General features: G+C 39.8%; 1 protein-coding gene across 1 annotated transcript; it reads right to left on the bottom strand.

Annotated features, from left to right (window-relative positions):
• Nucleotides 1–2,458: 2,458 nt before the first annotated feature.
• LOC110049861 (uncharacterized) lies at nt 2,459–20,878 on the bottom strand. Its single transcript, XM_089293170.1, has 6 exons — nt 20,647–20,878; nt 17,015–17,059; nt 14,891–14,959; nt 12,552–12,593; nt 11,656–11,724; nt 2,459–9,775 (listed from the first exon to the last, which is right to left on the bottom strand). Exons 1-6 carry the CDS (start codon nt 20,735–20,737, stop codon nt 6,765–6,767), a joined length of 3,327 nt encoding a protein of 1,108 aa, XP_089149296.1. The 5' UTR covers nt 20,738–20,878; the 3' UTR covers nt 2,459–6,764.
• Nucleotides 20,879–21,889: the final 1,011 nt, after the last annotated feature.

The raw sequence follows: 21,889 nt of genomic DNA, 5'->3' as shown, positions 1-21,889 counted from the left end.
TTATTTTCACGTCAACAGGCGGCATGGGAAACGAATGCCTGCAATACCATTCCAGACTGGCGCAGCTGATCTCCATCAAGAAAGGAGAACATTATGCTAAAACAATCTCCTGGATAAGAGCAAGGACATCCTTCGCTGTAGTAACCATGATATCATGACATATATGATATGACGATGATGATAATAAATTATTATTATTATTATTATTATTATTATTATTTTGATATTATTATTACTATTATAATTACCGAAAACTTAAGGAACAACAGAATTTCTGAATTTTTTACCAGATACATGTAAGATTCAAGTTTGTATGGAAAAGTGCTCAATAAAGTTTGCTTAAAATTATTATTATTATTATTATTATTATTACTATTATTATTATTATTATCGTCACCATTATCATTATCATCATCTTCATTAGGTCGGTAAGAGCCGGTTAAGCAACACACCAACCACTTTTTGATCAAAGGCTTCGTGGAAATGAGATCACGATGCATGCACAACTTAGATAATGCCCCTGTCAATTTATTATAGTCCTCTTATACTTCCTGGTCATTTTCCTTGATAATATTGAGGCCTTATTAGGGGTTTTCAGGATAAGAGATATTTGGGTAAGAAAGTAACGGGAGACAGGATATTTGGGGGGGGGGGGAGGGAAATTAATGGGATATTAAGATCACATAAAATGACACGTCGATCAGAAAAATCGTTAGTTTTTGCGACTGGAATTGAGGGGATACGGGATAGGCCATACATTAACGGGCTATGGGATACTTAGACTTCCCCCCACCCCCTGAGGGGGCCTCAACATTAGTGTTGCCTGGGACCGTACAAATGATTTACAGAATATTAATGTATGTATGGGTTATTGACCAAGCTTGTTCGGTCAAGATGGCTGGATATTGGCCAAGTTCTTTTTTTGCATGTTTATGGACCGAGACGGAGTCGAGGTCCCTAAACTCGCAAAGAAAGAACGAGGCCAATATCCAGCCATCTTGACCGAACAAGCTTGGTCAATAAAGGATTTATTATATGGCTTTCGGGAAAATTTTTCTTGCGGGACGCGCCGGGTAGTCCCGAGCGGGCAAGATAGCTCCATCTTGCCCGCTCGGGTAGCCAATCACAGCGCAGGATTTGATTTATCTTGCCCGCTCACGGTGCTAGCCATAAAATAAATGCCTCTTACTAACCGAGTTAGAGGTCCGTACTGTGAGTTACGGACCGAGTTTTTTTCCCTTCGATTAATGGCCCAAGCGCGAAGCGAGCGGGCCATAAATCGATGGGCAGCAAACGAGGATCTGTAACTTACAGTACGGACCGAGAGGACGAGGTTACGAAGATATTTATTATATCTCCACTGTGTGTCTGACGGGTTCGGGAACAATTTCGATTCACGTGGAACGGCTTCAAAATTTCTGAAGTACGTCGAAAGCAAAACAAGTCAGTTTGAAATCGTTGTTAAGTCATTTTAACACACAATTTAAAGTAAAAGAAAGTTTTAAATTTTTACTAGCTATAAAAGCTAAGAACACTTGGTGATTAATCATGAGACATTTTGGCAAAAAAAAAACAGCTTTATATTGTTTTTCCAGCCAAAAACAGCACGCGTAGTAACTGAGAGATATAATAAAATGATGTAATTCTCGTCTTTCTTTCTTGTGGCAGTCTTAAACTGATTTTAAAACGAAAATTTAAAGTCATTTAATCCTGTAGAAATGTAAAATAGAAAAAGGAAATGATATTGAAACATCAGGGGGAGAAACATCTATGTTTAATGACAATGCTTTTTAGAAGCGACTTCTCTCTCTTGATAATGAATAAATGATAAAGGAAAATGAGCATTGGAGTCACTTGGCCTTCATGTCGGTTCTCTCCATTCCCTTCCCGCATGGAGTTTCATTTAGTTTTTGTTCGGTTTTCCTTTACTCCCAAGAACGGTTATCACCCCTTTTTACCTACTTGCAAGAAATCACTTGGGAACACAAGGCAAAGGCGCCGGCAATATAGGAAACATCAAATGAGCATTTTTAAGTGGTTTTGTCAATTGACTATGTCCAACCATTAACGCTGTCAAAATGTCCAGACTGCATGTAAACATATAAACCTAAATTTATATTCGGTTTACTAGACTACGGGTAGCCACTCTCGCTTAGTCCGTCGTGCGTGACGCGAAAGAAGACCGCGCGAAAAAATAGCCGCGCGAAATCCCAGGGACGAGCTAGGAGCGCGCGAAATTTCGCGCGCTCCTTGCCCCAGGATTTTTCTCGCATTTGTTTTGTTGTTGTTGTTGTTCTAGCGTCACGCATGACGGACTTGTCGAAAGAGAGACTACTCGTAGTCTATCTGTTTACTTATAATTGGTGTAATTATAATAAGGAATGCGGAGTTGTCGGGGTGGGGTGAACTTCTCCTCCATACATCACTCCAAACAAATGGAACACGATCAAGGTCACGATCAGTTTATCTATCAATCACTTTATTGATGTAGTCTATTTTTCTAGTTGGTCACACATGGCCCTTTTGTCAAGAGCGCTCTAATAAAATGTTTTTAGATAACATCGAAGATTATCAAATAGAAATAAATGAATATAACAAATCCCGCAGGCGATAACCATTGTCATCAAATACTTCATATCAAATACCATAGAATTCCAAACGTAACGGCCTACGTTACTTTCGGACTTGGCAGGCAAAAGGGGCCGCTACTTTCGGGTGGCCGTTACTTTCGGATGGTAACAGTGGTTTCAGACAAAGCGGACGCGTAAAACAAGAAATCAAACGTTCCGTTTATGTATGTTTGGAGCTACCAACACAAACGAAGCAGACTGTATAAACAAAAATAGGCCCTAATCTGGTTGGTACTGTGGGGCGAAAGCATAATGGTCACATTTTATTGCTATATAACTGATTATCCCACGCCTTATCATTTGACTCTGCTGCTAGACAAATACAGCTGATAAATCATAGTTTCGAGAAAAATTCAGTCAAGTTCCAAATAAAATCGCAGATCGAAAACTCTTCCAGTCAATGTTCAGCCCTGCATTCAGGCTGTTCCATCCGCATGACCCGCCCTTGAGAACAGAGAATTTCTCTTTTAGTGACTTCTTCAAAGGGCCACTACTATCTGGTGGGCCGCTTCTTTCGGGGGACCGTTACTTTCGGGGTTCAATAGGAAGGTAAAAGTGAACGTTGCTTTCGGGGAGCGGTTCTTTTTTGGGGGGGGGGCGGGACGGGGGCGTTACTTTCGGAATTCTACGGTACTATTACGTTTATGAGTCTATTGCTTTTAACTGCTTGGTATTTTGATCGTTCTTAGGGTATAAATGTAGTAATAGTCATCGTTACTTCAACAGTAGGTGATACATTTCAGGAAAGGCTGCCTTTTAAGGAGCTCTGCCTAAAACTATTCTATACCATCGATACAAAAAATGTAGAATGACCTAAACAGTCTTTATTGGTATTAAGAATAAAATAACCAAAACAATGATTGGTATACCAATATGGATGTTAAAGGCTCACCCAAATTTGAGTAGTAATCTGATAAGAAATGGAGTAAGAATTCTTACCAAATTACTACTTACTAAACAATGAACATCCAAAATGTCTTACTGTAAACGTCGGCTATTAGTATGTCCAGGATTGTGGCTTTACATGATAGTTTGCGTTTGTTTGGTTTTGTTGTAGAACACTGCGCGATTGGTTCATAAAACTCGGGCCACTTTTTCATCCAATCAGAGGTAAAACCAAAACCAAGGGCGATGCGCTTGCACACGTTTTCCCGCACTTTGCGCCAGCTACACGTATGTCTTTCATAGAGTTTGATTGGTTCATTGGACCGGCTTAATAATTTGTGAATGTCCAGAGTTATTACTTTGGTTTTACGATACTCAACTGTAAACCGCTCTAAATGTTTTGATTACCAGTATCAGTGTTACTAACACGCGTACTTGTAATCAACAGCACCCTAACTAGAAATCAATAAAACGTGTCAAAATCTAATAATTATTCTAAAATACTGCATACCAAATACTAAGCACCAGATGTAATTGCGGTTTTCAGAAATTTAAAAACTCAGAAAAACCTGCGCATCAATGCCATTAATCCTATTAATTACCAAGCCTATGGCCCTAACTGATTGGCGTTTTCATATTACATACAATATTTTCCACATTAAACAGAGAAATAACAATGCACAGATTTAACACTTTCATGCTTCAGGTTATAAGGGGACGATGTTTAAAAGGGCATGGGGCGGGGTTGTTGTTTTGGAAAGTTAGGTAGAGTGGTTATCACACTATCAGGAAAGCCTTAGGGTCGCTAAAGAGCTCGATATATTTTGAAGTGTGACACACCAACGGAATTTCCCCCCATCCCCTCCCACCCTTCACCCTCATGCCCTCATGAATGAAACCCCCCTGACATTCTGCCTTCAGGTATTGCATTGATGACACCCTACTTACATAAATGTCTGTCTATAACGTTACTAAGTAAAATCTCTTTTCTGAAAACTTGCCACAAGGAAATTTAAAAGTTCCAATCTCAGTTACTCTGCACTGCGTACTTCTTTAAACGATAAAAATGGTACGAAACACCTGACAATGTTTCACGCCGTCATCGAGTTCACGTCCTTATCGATCCTTGCTCGACATTACTTACACGTACCATTACAAGTTCTCTGAAATATCTGAGAAAGTGTCTTGCAAACGTACTACATACGTACGTCACCCACCCTGAGAACACTTTTAGTTACCATGGTTACAATCAGCAAGCAAACACAGTCCAGAAGCCAGTAGCTGCGATCAATATTTTCTCTAAGAAATAGAATACATTTTCCGTGTTTCTATCGAGTTTTAGTATAAATCTACTAGCGTTCAATCCAGGATAACGTTCTCTGATTGGCTACGCTACTCACTATCTATTCTGTTGTAGATTGAGAGTAGCGTAGCAGTAGCTTGTTAACAAACTGGCGGCCGTTTCTTTGCGTTTTCGAGGTGTCTGTAAGGAGGATTTAGATATAGTTTTGAACGACTAACAGTTTTATACTGAAACAATTAGATTATTCGCTCTCGATTTCTGTAAGTGATAGAAATCTCGAGCTCATAATCTAATTGTTAATTAGATAGTGCGTAGCCCAGCAGAGTACGCGAGGACCGCTTCATTGTGTTTTCGAAGTGTCTTTGAAGAGGATTTGGACTAAAGCTGTGAACGACAACCAGATTTACACTAAAACAATTAGATTATTCGCTCTCGATTTCTATGCGTGATAGAAATCGAGAGCTCATGCATAATCTAATCGTTAACAAGAAGATCTGTTAGATCTTATAACCGCGCTTTTAAAATTTAACTGTTTTCTTAGTACTACAGTCGCAACGCAGTGCATATTCCAAAGCAATCTTTGATGATTCATTGATTACTGTAGACATCACAGCACTTGATCAACATAAACTCTATTATCGCACCATCAGTCGTAGCCGTTGTGACATCTCCGATGACGTAATAGTCTTAATCTGGAACTTTCTTCGGGATATGTATGGGCATGAAGATACGAACACTATTACAAACCACTTTCTTTCTTTAAAGTCACGATTAAATTTAATTGTTTTTTTCCCTTGAGTTAAGGGTTAGCAAAGAAGTCACACGAGTCACATAATTCAAGAATTGCGTTATCTACGGCTATCTTTAGTACGGTGGTTATTTCCCTATCAATGACGTAATCTTTGCACGTTCTGACACGTTCTTTGCTTGGCTTCCAAACATTTAATTTTCTTTCCGATCTATGAACTCGCTGCGATGAAACAGTCAAAGGATTTACTTCATTTGCGTAAAACCGCAAGAAATACTCGCAAAATTACAAATAAATTAATCACCGTCGCTTCTTCCGAAATAAACTTGCAAAGTAAACACGATCTTATTTGTCACGTAGCGAAAGTGAAAGCTGCAACGTCAGCGCATTCCATGGCTGACGTAATACCTTTTTTCAGCGTATTTATTATTCCCTTTAAATCCAACGCTTTGATAAAGCGAAAAGAAAGTATATTTTACCCACAAAAAAGAAAACAATATCCGTAAAATTGTTCGTGTGTTTATGTTTTAACAGCTTCTGGCGGAAAAACATCACACGTTGCGTGACTCAAAGTTTGGCCGAGCGGAGGTCTGCGTCTGGTCACCGACAAAAAAAATACAAAAAAAAATAATAAACCACGGGTAAACCTAGAACCGCGCTCGGCCCATGGCCGCGCGGTTAATTAGCGTACACTAGCGGTTTTCTATGAGTAGCGACGTTTTCTCGTTTTCTCGTTTTCACGACGTTTCGAAGGAAAATTTACAAACAACTGGATTCTTCAATTTCTTAGAAGACTACACGGTTTCTTGCAATTGACGTTAAAATCTCGAAATTGTTGAAACAAACTGATGCGTACGTACACAGCTGCAAATTTCAAATGATAACTCAATTCGTGCGATTTTTCTAAAGCTAGAACTTCAATACTATGTTAACAAATAATTCGAAATCGGTTTTTACTAGTAAAGGATATTTCAGTTAGAATTCTACTAAAACAATTAGATTATTCGCTCAAGATGAAGGCCCTCCAGTCAAGCACTATCACCTCATAGAAAACACGAGCCCCTAATTTAATTTTTGAATGGAAGTAGGGCTGTTACCACACACTCTCTTATGGAGTGCTTTAAATTACCTTTATTTCCAGTTATCTTTTGTTTCAGTCCAGTAGCTGCAAACAATGCTAACACCTTCAGTTTTTTAGTTAATGGATCACACTGGAGCTGTACGAGCGAAACGTTTCGACACTGATCTCGAAGTCTCCACACTTGTTCATCCCTTTGGGTGGTGGCATCGGTCTGCCATCAGTCTCATTGACAATCATTGCCATCCCCTCGAGTTGGTGCACCTCTATGTGGCAGTGAAGAAACCAGAAGCCAGGATTATCAGATAGGAAATTGATAACCACGTACCCTCCAGCAGGAACCATAACTGTGTCCTTTCTAACCGTATGGCTATCGATGTAAAAGTGCATTGGTACGTTCCAACTTGGTCTGGTACATCTCCTTTTGTCGCAGCCCTCTTTAGTACAGTCAATATCATCGCAGTGTATGTCACTGTTATGTTTTCCAACAAAACCACTTGTCTGGTTATATTTTGGATATCCAACATGAACAACATGAAATGTGTGGCCATGAAGATGAATTGGATGGGCGTTGTGGTAAGCACCAATTGCCGAAAGCACCAGTTGAATAGTTTCCCCTTGTGGAATGTCTATGACATGGACACATGAGCACTCTAGTGTCGATGGATTGCAGTCGGCCTTAAGATCACATTTTATGTCCTTTTTTTCAAACTCTTCAGGTTCGATTTGAGGAGGAAAGGACGGGAGAATGAAATTGCGCCCATTTACTGAACTTGTTTGAGAGTTGCCCTCAAAATTAAAGTTGATGAAATGTCTGCAATCTTTGCAATATTCTCTAGGGTTTGCATTTGGAAGCTCATCAGGTGGAGTTGGCTCAAGTAAACGTAGGCTTTGAACATTAATACAGGTGATGTAATATAATGGATGAAAGTTCTTAAATGGGCAGTTCACTGCTTTGCATGGGGCATTCTGTGTGCACTGTATGGGAGGAGAGTTGTCTTTGATTGTTTGGTATTGTGTTGATGGTACATTAACATTCGGATCATCAGAGTCCCCCGGCTGTTTGTAGTGCAAAATAGCCTCTGCCACATGTCCCAGTGACTGGTAGGGTGGCCCGGCGCCACTTATATCAATTTCTAGAGTCTCTGCACGCATCCAGTAGTCATTCGGCCCATTTGTACTGGTTGCACTAAGGAGAAAGTCATACCTCTCTCCTGTATGGATTATGATGTAATCGACGTCTTTTACAGGCTCAAGCCAATAGCCGTCAGTACCCACCACAGTTAGTTTATGGCCATCAATGGAGAATTTGTAAGCATATAGTCCTTGGGCTCCAACTAGGCGAAAGCGATACGTCTTTTCAGCCTCAACAGTAAATATGCTCAGTCTTGTCTTGATGTATGGAACATCAACATGCCTGCCTTTCCCATTTATAATTCCAGAAAAATACGGGACAGGTCCAACTTCTCCTTCTTCATAACTACGGGTGGATTCATACCTTTCATCATCTGGAGTAGGCACCTCGCCCATTGGTTTGTCTGGATAAAAGCCTAAGCTGGCGTGGATCTTTGTGAACAGGTCCAAGGATGCCTCATGTTGCCAGTCTAGAAGCGTTAAGGTGTGCTTGTCTGGAAGGTCTTCAAATGCAACATGGACACCATGCTTTTGGAGTTCAGTTTGGATTTGGTGCATCCTTTTACGTCTTTCTTTGACTATAAGCGCACCATAGAAGCCATCTGTTCGTTGCGCGCCACTGTGAGAATGGTACCAAAACGTCCCAGAAGGACTAGCAGTGTACATGTATGAAAAGCTCGTTTGAGGCTCTATCTGACATTGAGTCACTTGTCCTACACCATCCATCCAAGGCGTTCCCCTCTGGTGCATCCCGTGCCAGTGAATTGAAATACCCTCAATGGTAAGATTGTTGTGAACGTGAACTATAACAGTTTGCCCTTCGTGAACTATCAAGGTAGGTCCAGGAATCTGTCCATTGACAGCTATCGCTAAACGGTACGTTTTACCATCTACAAACTGAGGATAAGTGCATTTGGTGCTGTCCTGCGTTGAGCACGTTCTATCTGTTTGTAGTGGCGTAGGTGTCCCACCTTCATCGAAATAATAGATTACTCCCTGGGATCCTCGCATAGCAATTCCTGTAGGTCCATCCACCGATAATTTTTGATAGCTGGTGAAGGTTCGAATTTCGTCAATTTCAAGGTTAAATGTACAAAGATCTACATCTGCCCTGCATTCACAAGCTGGTTTACCGTATTCACAATTGAGGGTTTCTTGATCTACCCATGTCAGCTTGATGTCTTTTGCATCATAAGGATACTTGTACTCTTCATTAGCATCAAGCCACTTGTTGAGGTGTGGATCATTTGTCAGATCTTCGTACTCCCTGTCACCACTCTTGGCAGAAGTGCGAATGGATGCTATGTACCAGCCGTCATCTCCTCCATTTTGAGTTTGTAGGTGAATTTCCTTAATGTCAGATAACGACACGCACTGTGTAGCTTGAAACCGGCTTGCAAAGTGTACCTCTCGCATGTAAGGTGTGTCTCGTATCATAGGGCCTTCAAGTTCCGCCTGAAGTTTCTCGTTATTTGATAGAATCAGTACTATCGAGTGCTTCTTTCCGTACTTTTGTGAGAAACCAGCTCCTACCGTGTCTCCCGTCATTGCATCCACACGTATGTACGTGATACAGGATTCTGCGACAGCATTGGTGAGGAGGTGCTTTTTGGCATTGTATGGATAAAGATATTCCTCATTGTCGTCCACCCACATACTGAAGCCTGGATCAGTGGTTAGTTTGATGTACTTTTTATTTGTTCCCGCGGTGTAGGTGTCGATCGATTCTACGTACCATCCGTCATTGCCTCGAGCCTTGAGATAAACGTCCTTAATGTCTTGATGAGTGCAGATGAGTTGAGGTGTAAAGTCACTGTGGACGTACAATTCTATTTTGTATCGTTTACCTCGATACTTGTCGCCTTTCATCTCTGCTCGATATCTCATGCCGTTGTTCAGAACAATCTCCAGTTCTGGATTTGCTCCCCAGCGACGCTCTTGACCTCCACCATAAACATTTCCCGTCATTGCTACAACCTTTACATAAGCGATGTATTCTATATTGAGAGAATATGCAAAACACATTTTATTGGGGAGTCAAACACTTAAGACATAAGTGTTTATGTTGAAATTAGATGCCAAAAATGGTATTTCGACCGAAGTGTAACTTTATAATGACTTAAATCTTGGAAATGTATCAGATTTTTCAAATGATGTTTGCCAAAGTGGGTCGCAACAACGTAAACATCTTCAGGAAATCCTCAAATTCTTTGTTTCGTATCAAAGGTGCATCTGGAATTAAACAGTCAGCCTTTTGGCCAGAAAAATCAGGGAAATGTGAAATGCTTTCAAACCTCCCACCCTCTTAGTATCATGAGTTGCGCATGTGCGAGCTTTCGATCCAGAGTAACGTCCGACGACGATTTCAATCTCATGTGCGAAATTCAAAATGGCATCGACATGTCGGGAGACTACGCAGTGAATGGGCAGTTGAGCTACGTAGTGCATCTTGACCACCAAATCAGAATTTTCTTAAGAATCTGCATTTACTTAGCTTTTTACTGACGCGTTGAACGTGGAATTCTGTGCAGATATGCTGCAGAAAACAAGTGGTTATAACATGATATTTGAAAGATACACGAATCGTGTTGCAATTTGATGATAATTTTGGTTTAAAACGGCATGATTTTTTGGCTATGTATCGTATCATGGCCTCTAAATCCTAACGTACTGCGGAATCTACATTCACTTGGCTTTCAAATGGCTTAATTAACTTCCAAATCTTTGGAGATGTAATGGAGAAAAAATATTTACAAGAATTGGATAGCACTATGATCGGTTGAAAGACTGAAATGGATCGTGTTGCAATTCAACGGAAGGTAGAATGAAATACGTATACCTGCCAACTCTCACGCATTATGCATGAGTCTCACGCCTGCGGATCTAAAATTGTGATCTCACGCATTCAGACCAATTTCTCACGCCTAACTGACAATAGCGAGTGTAATTGCTTAAAAACCAATTCAATAAAAATTCAATTTTTTTTCGGCGAAAAACAGTTGGTGAGTACAGCAAAAAAGCGTCTTCAAGCTTACTCCGTTACGCGTATTGAGTTCGCGACGCCAACTCGTGTTCAGATTGTGTGACGTGACACGTTTCCGGTTTACTTTGTCATGGTTAATCGATAATAGGAAATCTTCGGCAATCTTCAGAAGTCGTCGGAAATCTTCGGCAATCTTCGGAAGCCGTCGGTAAATCTTCGGAAGAGACGAAAACTCTCGTGCATTTTACTGAAAAAAAGTTGGCAGGTGTAAATGCGTCATTTTTTTTTGGCTGTTTGACGTACCATCGTCTGTAAATCATTACGTAATGCGGAAATCTACATTCACCTACTTTTTCAAATGGCGTATTTAACTTAGAAATCTGTGGAGATGTCGTGGAGAAAAAAAACGTTATTTACATGAGTCGGTTAGCACTGGTGAATTTATGAACTTGTCTTGTCACGCTGCGACCCGGAGACACGGCACGAGTTCCTCTGAGTTAAACTGAAACAGACCTCAAAAATAACTTAATTTTTGACAAATCTGCTTTTCCTTAACAGCTACAAAAACACACATTACGTTACAAATCCTCTCTAAAAACAAATATTTAAGGCTATATGAAGAGTAGTTCACAAATGCGCAGCTCATGATATGTCCCTATAACAACTTCATATTAGGGAATACTTCAATAAGCAAACTGTAGCTCATAGTCCATCGCTGTGCTATCTTATGAATCGGAAATATACATGCTATACCCGGATTGTGCTCTCTAAATTTGCAAAAAATAAGTATAGAAGCGTTATATCTCAGGGTTGAAGGTTGCCAAAAGTAAGCGACCGGGCAAATGGAAGAAAGTGAACTGAGAAATCCCGAAAGTATGACTGAGACGGCCTTACCTTTCTTAAGAGCCTTTGAATGACCTTCATTTAAGTCGCTTGGTTTGTCAAAAACTTCTTTCAGCGTGTCTGAGGAAAAAAAGTGGAATTGGGAAAAGTGAGTTTATTCTAGGGAATCGACAGTGTGGTAGCAAACACAGAAAAATAAACATATCAAAGATTAAATCAATCAATCAATCAACCAATCAACCAATCAACCAATCAATAGAATGGGCTTATATCAAACGCATGTCTCCCCCTACTGCACTTCCTCTTTTGGGTCGGTGAGGAATGGGCCGGAGTACTAGATAGATAGATAGATAGATAGATAGATAGATAGATAGATAGATAGATAGATAGATAGATAGATAGATAGATAAACTTTATTTAAACACGATAATAATTAAAGCTAAAAGTTTGTGGGGTCGTGTATTTAAATTTAACTTTGCTAAAAATTTAAAATTACGATTAAAATGTTTAGATTACAATTCCTAGATTTACAATAAAATTAATTAGAAGGCAAAGAGAAAGAGAAGTCCACAAAATTGAAGTTAAAAGAGCCCACTACTTAGTGTCAATCCAAAAGCGCGTTCGTTTGGAACCAACCATTTTTGGTTGGGTAAATTAAAATCCGATTTCAGTCGGCTTGGTTGATCAACCCTTTCAACCAGCTTCCAACCCGGTTTAAAATACTGCAACCATTTTATCTGAACACGGTTTGAGTAGTGTTGCACTGGGAAAGGTCCACTAAACCAACCAAAGTGGGTTTGAGTTGAAATGCTTGTAACTAGTAGAACAAGACCTAAGTCAACACTCACGTTAAAAAAGCCGTCATTAGATGGCGAAAAAAAAAATAATAAAGAGATAAAACGGATACAAAAACATATTTAATTTATAGCTTATAAAATATCGCTTACCCGGAACACCATTCATTTCATCTGTAGTTGATTGTTTCAGTGCTGGAAAAGGACAAACATTATTTGTTGGAAAGTTGGTAAATGACAAAAAATGAGGATCCGATGGAGAGTGGGAAGGGGGTTGAAAACCGCGGTTTTTGTTTCATATCTCGAAGTAACAAATTTTCAGGCCTATCGCGTATGTCTGATGCTTGACGTGGCATGACACTGCGACATAAATAGCTTGCGCATGTAGCACGAACGTCCTCAAGGTCTGGTTCCCTTGGTATTTTAAAGGAGTGAGTCTTTGAGAAAGGGAATAGAAACTATCTCCCAGAATTCACATTGAGGTAAGTTTCGATAAAAAGTCATTGAAAATTCTTTTCGAATACCTCTGGAATTTTGATCTTGTGACCAGCCATTCCTAATTGTCGCGAGACATTTTTGGGGTTAATTAACGGATGAGAACAGGAGCCATAATCGGGGACGGAGACCGTAAGTCTCGGGATTCGCGCGTACCTATGATATGGGACAATTTTTCTATTTTTAGAACAAATTGCGCCATCCTGACGTCATATATCCGCGCGGATTCACGCACATGTCGGGGGCTCTCGCGTGGATGTTGTCACGTTGCGTGATCAAATGGTGAGAGTTGAGAGATTCTCTTGCGTATTTTTCACAGGGATGGCAGGGAATAAGGCAGGGAATACGAACCAGGGCGCTTATATGTAGTTTTATGCTCTGAGCTAACGGAAAAGGTGGGTTTTTCAGGGTCGAAAACAAGACTTCAATCTCGCGCTGGGAATGAATAATAAGATCTGCTCACGCTGGTTGTAAGCTTACGCGTTTGTTTTTGCGTTTGTTCTGACTTAAGAATATAGCAAGAAAACTCTTTACTCTGGTATCGAGTTAATTTGTGAGTTTCTCAGACAATGGTTCATCATAACCAAAACCTGTTTTGACGGTTTCTTATTGTTTCTGCTTGTTTGATGGGTTTGCAAAAGTTTTTGAAAGGAAAGTCTGACGCGTACAATTAGCTCATTTGCATAGTGCAGTTCGTGCACTTTCAAGTCCGAGTCGGTGTTTTCAATTGTCAACAAATCTTGACAAAGATTTCTTTCGTTATCTTTTGTGCTGAGCTGCTGTAACAAATTTCACGAACGCAAAAAAGGCTACTAATATCATGTGTGTTTCTTCAACATAAGCATAGTGAAGTTTTACACTGCGAAAATGAAAATAGACAAGGAGTTTTGATAACTCGATCAACAAAATCGAAATCGTTATTCCAAGTTGATTAAAGAAAGCGTCATCGTAACTTTGCTGATTATTTCTGCTTTGTTCACATATTTTCAGTTTAGCTTTTAATATGTTCTCAAACATTTATCAATCTTAAACATATTTAAAAACTATAGAGTTATTGTTTGAGTTCGATGTACGCTTTCACACGAAAGTGCAGTGGAAGTACAATTTGTCATGTTTACTGACTGTACAAAACACGCATCGGCGGGCGCTCTCATTCATCGACAACAGAGAATTTACTGGATTTTTACACGAATAAAACTGAGCAGTATCTACGGACGTAAAGTTATTGGGCCTTGATGAAACATCAAGCGTTGCTTACAATTCAAGCGAAACTCAAACTAGCAATTATTTTGTTTTACTTTTCGGTCGCGATAGACTGACAAATTCCTCGCAAGCGTGTGGCAAGAGGAGCTAGGAAACTATGACGTCCTGAAGCTCTGCCATATCTAAATATATCCAACTAGTTTTTTGCTGTGTAATGGAAAAGCTGTTAATCTTCAACATATGTGAAATTTAAAGTGGAGTAATGTACAGCTCATGTAAAAGAAGCATCCGTCGGAACACAACTTGGTCAGCGATATATGTAAGCTTACAGCGGAACATGCCTAAATTCGACACTGTCTTACTTCACTCAAACTGGAGCAGCTTACGACGAAAATACTTAAGCAAAATTCCAACAGACGTAAACGCGTTGAGTTGTGGGCCAAAAACATGAAAAATTTCGGGAATTTCGGACGCCTTTTCCCCCGCGCGACATCCGCAAAAATCCTCGCAGCATGTACGCGCGTGTGCCGTAGGCGATGGCGCAATTTGTTCTAAAAATAGAATTATTGTCCCATATCATGGGGACAACCCCAATACTAGAAATGGCGCGCGCTTACGGTCTCCGTCCCCGATTATGGCTCCTGATGAGAAGCAAAGCAGTTGTCTAAATAATGACCTCTAGCACCTACTTCAAAATGCTACTGAAGACGATTGTTATGACCTGTCTAGTATCTCTGAAGAGTGTCAGTATTCATTATCTATGAAATGTATTGTTAAATAATCTTACAACTCACTTTTGTCAAGGAGTTGAAAATTCTTTTCGGGAAATTCCCTTGAGTTCTCCAAAACTTCTGTGGGTAGGTCTAAGGGGAAACAAAACGTCATGAAATTTATTTAATACTCACTTTGCTACACAAGAAAAAATGAAATGAAATAAATGATTACAAACAGCAGGGACACCACAATTGTTACAGCTTGGCCAATTGCAGCCGGCCCAAGTATAAAGAGGTATGAACGTGTACTAAAACTAACATACATAAGTTACTTTATCCCGCTTCTAGTCCCCTTGGTACACTCTCTCTGTCACGCAAGACTACACTCTCGAAAGAGGAACCCTCTTTCCCCAGCGGTGCGTGACAGAGGGAAGGCCAAAACTAGACTCTGTGGCCCAGCTCTACGCGTGCGCTATATAAAACCAATAGCTCACCTTAGAAAAAAGTGACAGCCTTGGGCGAGAACGGCGCGGGTTGGCTTAAACTTTTTGTGTTTGTCAGTATATGTATTTTTGTCCTTTTTCTTTATCTATTTTTATGGGCGTAAGGCCTCCTTCGAATTTGTGGGGTGGGGGGAGGGGTAGTAAACTTCTTGCTCAAGATAAATTACGTGATGCCCGGAATACAAGCACAATCAAATTGGGAGGAAGACAAAATGCATTAAAAAAATGTTAGAAGGCTGGAAAGAATGATTCTTACTAGCCTTTAATCAGTTATTTAATTACGACATTATTTTAATTACCTTGTATACTTTCTTATTGCTACCTAGTATTCGTTTTTTAATGTAACTTTCGGGTTCTCCAGTTCTCTTGTTTCTTGTTGGTTTGATCATGAACTGTAACGGTCTTTCCTACAGTTATGTATTGTATTCCCCGACGAAATGTTAGAAGCAACAGGAAATATTTATTATTCTAACTGTAAATCTAACCTTGCTATCGTCAATTTTAGCTGAGTAGGTTTTTCACTACAGGATCTGCTGCTTCTTTTATTGCTGGTTTTCAGTGTCACGCAATTCAAAATAGATCAAAATAAAAATCAAAACCGGTCAATAGATAAAGTCCAGAATCTGGGAAATGAAAGAAGGTAAATATACAAAGACTCTCGCCAAGATTCTGGTCACAGCAATCTTTCTTATGCGAGATACGTGGAGAAATTTTTTACCCAAATTTTATAGAGATTTGTATGGAGACGCCATGTTGGTGCCCATCCGTATGGGCACCAACATGGCGGCCGGAAACCAACAGAAACATCTGTCACTGAGTTTTGCTACAAAGCGCGAATTTATCCCTCGAGGAACTCTAAAACACTAACATAATACTTTTTTCTAAGACATGAACTGTTCAGATAGCCAAGTTCCCCGAAATAAGTCACTTTTTTAACCATCATGACAGCTCTCTAGGCCGTCATGTAAATGCCGCGTCACGCAAAAGCTTAGAAATTCAAGCGTAGTGTATCACAAAACCAATAACCTATTCGGAGCGAAAATTTGTATGAATATTAGTTTTCAGCTACTCTTATACATGATTAAAGTGAAATCTCAGCAAGATCAATAGTTTTGTGGTTCGAATTTTAGTGACGTCATGTGAAAACCAGCTATATTATAATGGCCTTGCAAAATTTTTACAGTTATTTGTCTTGCATTAGTCTGCAAGGTTCCCGGGGGGTTGTTCTTCTATATGTAAGCGATGTGGGTCTGTGCCGCTGTGAAGGGCGGGCTTTTCAGGCAGTTAAGTCTGAGGTAGGGTATAGCCTTCTATGCGAACGCTCTTCGGGTTCGTCACGCAATCTTCAATTGCGTAACAAGCCCGAAGAGTGTCTGCGTAGGAGACTGGGGTAGGGTATGGAAATCGGACAATTTTGGTCTAGAATGAGGTATAATTTACCGGAAAAGTGGCCAAATTGAAAATTGAAACTTCAAAAGTAACTTTGCAAGATATTGGTTAAGTTAGCGTATGTTGGACTACGTGGTAAAGTTTCTGCATGGCACAGCTAGTGTGGTTTAGGGTAGGGGTTTTGGTGTCTAGGCTAGAATAGAGTTGCAAAATCAAGCTGATCATGTCTAGTATAGGGTAAGGGTTTCAGTGTACTTGCGACACACCCCTACTCAGTGATTTACAAAGTACCTCCCCCCCGGACAAGGCTCACCTGGAGAATTAGCATTCTTGACATTTGAATTTAAGTCCCTCAGTTCTGAAAACAAAACAAAAAAGAATTCCTAAATAAGTAAAAGTTGGCCAGAAAGTTTCTCATGGAGGAGGGAGAGGGGAAGGTAACGGTGTTTCTCAAGCCCATAAGTTTATTCGCAGACGGCCAGAACTCGTGCCAGACCCTACGTGCGACTGCGTTATGGTTTCATTGCGTTATGTTTAATAAGACAATGTAATGGTGAAAGTGAAGAATGGTCATCGCAGTAATTACTACGATGATCATTCTTCACTTTCATCTACAACCGCAGTTCAAATACGAATTATTTCATATATACTTCAGATCATTTCACTCCTCACGGGAAGATATGAACTTAATTAATTGACGTCGCTCCCAATGTGTGGCTTCATAGCTCAGTTGGTAGCATCGGTAGCATCGCACCGGTATCGCGGAGGTCACGGGTTCGAATCCCGTTGAAGCCCTGATTTTTTCAGGCTTCTTCTTTCCAATTGCTTAGATTGGAAAATTTACTGCGATGATCATTCTTCACTTTCATCTGCAACCGCCGTTCAAATACGAATTATTTCATATATCTTCACATCACAATGTAATGGTAATGGTAACTTTATTTTTACATGGTAAATCCTTCAGCAAAGATAATAAAATGATAAAAGATTAATCCCCAATTATCCCTAACTAAACTAACTAACCTAAACTACATACTAAAAGCTGCTTTACAAGGATGCCGTGTTAAAACTCATTCAACTGAGGTGATGTATGTCAAGTTTAAAATCATGTAAAGATGATGCTGCATGAAGGTCACTGGATAGGCTGTTCCACAACCTGGCTCCGCTGTAAGAAAAACTCTTCTTCAAATAATTGGTACGAAGCAGCGGAAGAGCCAATTTATTTTCAGTATTCCTTAATCGATATGATGTTATGTCGTTTCGAAACACAGATTTAGAACTCAGATCCTCAGGGGTCATCCCATGTAAAGAATTGTACATCATAACAGCAGCTGATTCAATTTAGGGTAAACGTTCGCTCGCTTTTAACTTGCAGTTTGTCCTACACAACAGCAAAAAATACCGGTGAACTGAGGATCCACTTTTTCCATGCGCGCAGTGTGACTTTAAAAGTAGAAATTTTGCGGGAAAATTTAGCCTAGATAATGTAAGAATTTGGCGAGTTTGAAATGTTTACATAGTTAATAACGATGTCACAGCTTAAATATTCTCTTCTGCAGTCCAGCTAGCTATTTTTTGCAGATCGTTCAGTAAATTATGGATATCAATCGCAGAAAGTCGGAATAAGGTGATATTCTTCGTTAAAAAATTGGCGAGAAATATTTCTGAATAATGACTTTTTTGGACTTTGCGAGACCAATTACTCCGATTTGCCTGAAGATACCAATTTTAACTCAACTGGATATTGATGACAGTACAAAAGACTATCAAAAAAATGTTTTTCTGTAGAAATAAACTGCGGTACTTTTGAAAAACGACTCACTGAAAATGGCTAAAATTTGAGTCAAGCTCATTAACGATTCGGCGGTGATATTTGGCACCTCGTGAAAACCGTAGAATTAAAGCGAAAGACCTCAAATATATCTCAGTCAACTAATAAAGGGACAAATATTATCGCAAGAAAATAAGATTTTCTGGAACTTGTACGAAGTATCTTCTAGGCTCACCTAATGTCGACCGAAATTTCAGCCATTTTAGACCGCTTGAGGGGCCAAAATCATGATGTGGTGATACCTCGAAGAAAAACGAACGCCTACCTCGGCAAATGTCATGGTTGTTAATCTTTTCGGTTAGCTTTTATACTGTGAAAAGATGAAGGTAAACGGCCGACCTCGATCTTTTGGTGTTGCCCGGTTTTCTCTGACAATGACACTTAATATATTAAAGGTAAAAGATGTCGTATTCGCTCCTGGCCCCCAGGATTTCGCGCGGCCATTTCTTTGTCGCAGTTTTCTTTCGTGTCACGCACGACGGACTAAGTGAAAGAGGGACTAGACTACTCGTAGTCTACTTGATTGCGCCCAATGCAGAAGCAATTCTTTTGCAAATGTTCCTGTATATGATATTCCTGGCTCATATTTTGGTCGATGTGCACAGCAAGAGATTTCGTAGATGACACCTGCTTCACTGGATGGTCATTTATGGCTGGTTTGCAGTGTCACGCCATCAGAAATAAAAATCATAACCATTCAATGAATTAAGTCAAGAAGCTGGGATATGAAAGATGATTGATATATAAACAACCTCGCCAAGATTTAGGTCTGTACGGTTTATCCATTCTCCCGTTATTTGGAGGAGTGTTTCACTCAAAGTTATAGCGCTTTGTATGGAGTCGCCATGTTTGTGCCCCTGGGAGGGACACAAACATGGCAGCCGTAAAGTGACAGAAACATCTGTCATCGAGTTTTGCCATTGAAACGAAAAGTTATTACTCTAGAGCTCCGAAACATTGAAATTAACACTTTTTATAGAGCACCAACTGTTTAGTTAGCAAAAACTTGAGCAATAACTCATCTTTTGACCTACTCGAGAGCCTTCTCGGGCCGCCACTTTTATGTCACACAAAGCATAGACTTGGACATTCAGACATGCTCTATTACATAATGAAGAACCCTGTCGAGCTTAAACGTAGAAAAACATCAAGTTATTTAAGGGTCTTACATCTGATGAAACTAAAACTTCAGAGGGATTGGTAATTTCTTATTTTGGAAAATGATGACGTCACATGAAAGCGGCAATACTGAAAGAAGGAATTTCAAGAAATGTTGACAACTTCTGTCTCGACGCAACTAACATGAACTCAGTTTTTGTTAAATTCCGTTTTTTGGCAGATAGCCATTTATATACCCGGTTTACGAGAATGCTTCGAAAATTGTTCTAAATGTACACGTAGAAAATAATTTAAATGAACGAGGCTTACCTGGTGTTTGACTTGCGTTATTCTGATGACTTCTTGTTCCCGGAAATGTTTAGGACCAGCTAGCGACATTAAGATAACGCAAGACAAACATAAACCTCCCCCCCGATTGCCCGTTGTAAATTTGGCGGATTTTTGAACAACCGTCGAGTTGATAACATTTCTAAGAGCATGAACGTTTGAAAACTGGCGGGCGTCGTTTGGGTCCGTTTGGTGGTCGGCACGGATAGACTCTCTGATTCTTGGCACGAAAATAAAAGACACTGTGTTTTGCGTTCTTCCGTCATTCATTTCACCGAGCGCATGGGAATAAAAGCTTTAAGTGGAGTAGGAGCGACAGTATAATTCAAATTCACCCGCTTAATTTGCGTGATGTTTAGAGGGACCCAAAGAGCAGGCAAGAAACATTCTGTTGGTAGCCTACAAACGTAAAATGTTCTCAGTGCGAGCATTTAAAAGATCGTCCGTACCTAAAAGTAATATTATACAAAGGGTCATTTCAAACAGATTTCAATTTGGTAGGCTCCTTGCGCCTTAGCAGACAAGCGTAAAATAATCCACGGAAACTTCGGCTGACTGACGGTACATAAGATAATAATTTCATGATAGCTGTGTGATCGACAAATTTTCTACGCCGCAGTAGTATATAAAATTCTTTGCCTCTTCTTTTCTATATTTTTATGACCTACCTTTCACGATGTCCTTTATGCTAAGCTCTTGTGGCTGAAGAGCGGAAGCCATGGCCAGCAATAAAATCAAAATGAATAGACTTCTCAGCATCTTGAACTGGAGTGAGCTTGAAATTTCAAGGTTTTTTTCTTGCGTTTCCAGGTATGGTGGGTATACAACGCTTTCAAAGTTCTCTCGATGTCGACTCAATGAAAGGCGATGGAGAGTATTGGAATAAATTTTATTCCAGGATTTATATTTTTATGCCAGCGAAAAGCGCGGTTCATATCAGAGCAACCAATGAAAGTGCGTAATTACTATTTCAGCCAATCACAAGCATCCGATATCAAGTTTACAGCAACGGTGTTGTACGTTTCTTCCGGGTTTGATAAATTATGAACAGCAATACCGCGCCCGCAAATTAACGGTTAAGTGCGCAATGTAGTTACTGTATATGGTTGCGGGATCAGAAAGTGTCATTGGAAAGTTAGCTTCTTGAATTTTCATATCAGGAAAACGATGAGAAGAAAAGAGTCACTGAAAAAGTCAGGGATGATTACAACCACGCGGCCGCGATTATTTCGACACAGGCTGTTTTATGCAATATTGTAGATAGAGGCGGTTGATACTCGTTTTCAGCGCTCTATACCTAATGCGTCCTGATGCATAAATTACTTCAAGATGAAGTGATGACCCTGTCTTCTTACTCAAATTACAGGTTATATGAGCGCTCAAAATTAGCTTCTTTATAGGTCAAGTGAGGTAAATTCCGTTTCATCTTAAAGTGGTTGCAAATAGCTTTCAAATTAAGTCGGCAGCGATTGATACCAGTTTCGCTGGCACGCAATGAATACTTCGTTTTACAAACTAACTTGTAGTATGTAACTTCCAGAGCAGAAGGATTATTGAAACTATTCACGAGAATCACAGCGTTCAGTTGGCGAGTGCTAAGAATAGGTTTAATGAGGAGTTTGTCCTGTTCTTAAAAAATACTCTATTCAAATTTGCTCAATTCTTTGTCACAGTTTATTATTGGACAGTCTGTCATTGGACACCTTATTGTTTTTGGACAGTACGTGACATTATACGCGCGATGTGCAGTTAACTGTCGCACTTGAAAGATATATTTTCTTTGCGGTTAACGCGTTCACTGAGAGCGTTTAAAAAAAAATATTCGATCCGTCTTTTTCGTGAACTGTCAAAATTCAAACCAATGTACCGTTATTTTCTCTATTTATTAATACTTGTTTTGGCGATTAATTG

This window comes from Orbicella faveolata, unplaced genomic scaffold (assembly GCF_042242905.1).
Source record: "Orbicella faveolata isolate gen_17 unplaced genomic scaffold, um_ofav_v1 contig_25, whole genome shotgun sequence".
Lineage (NCBI taxonomy): Eukaryota > Metazoa > Cnidaria > Anthozoa > Scleractinia > Merulinidae > Orbicella > Orbicella faveolata.
The sequence above is the reverse complement of the archived record's forward strand: the minus strand, read 5'-3'. Positions and strand labels throughout refer to the sequence as shown.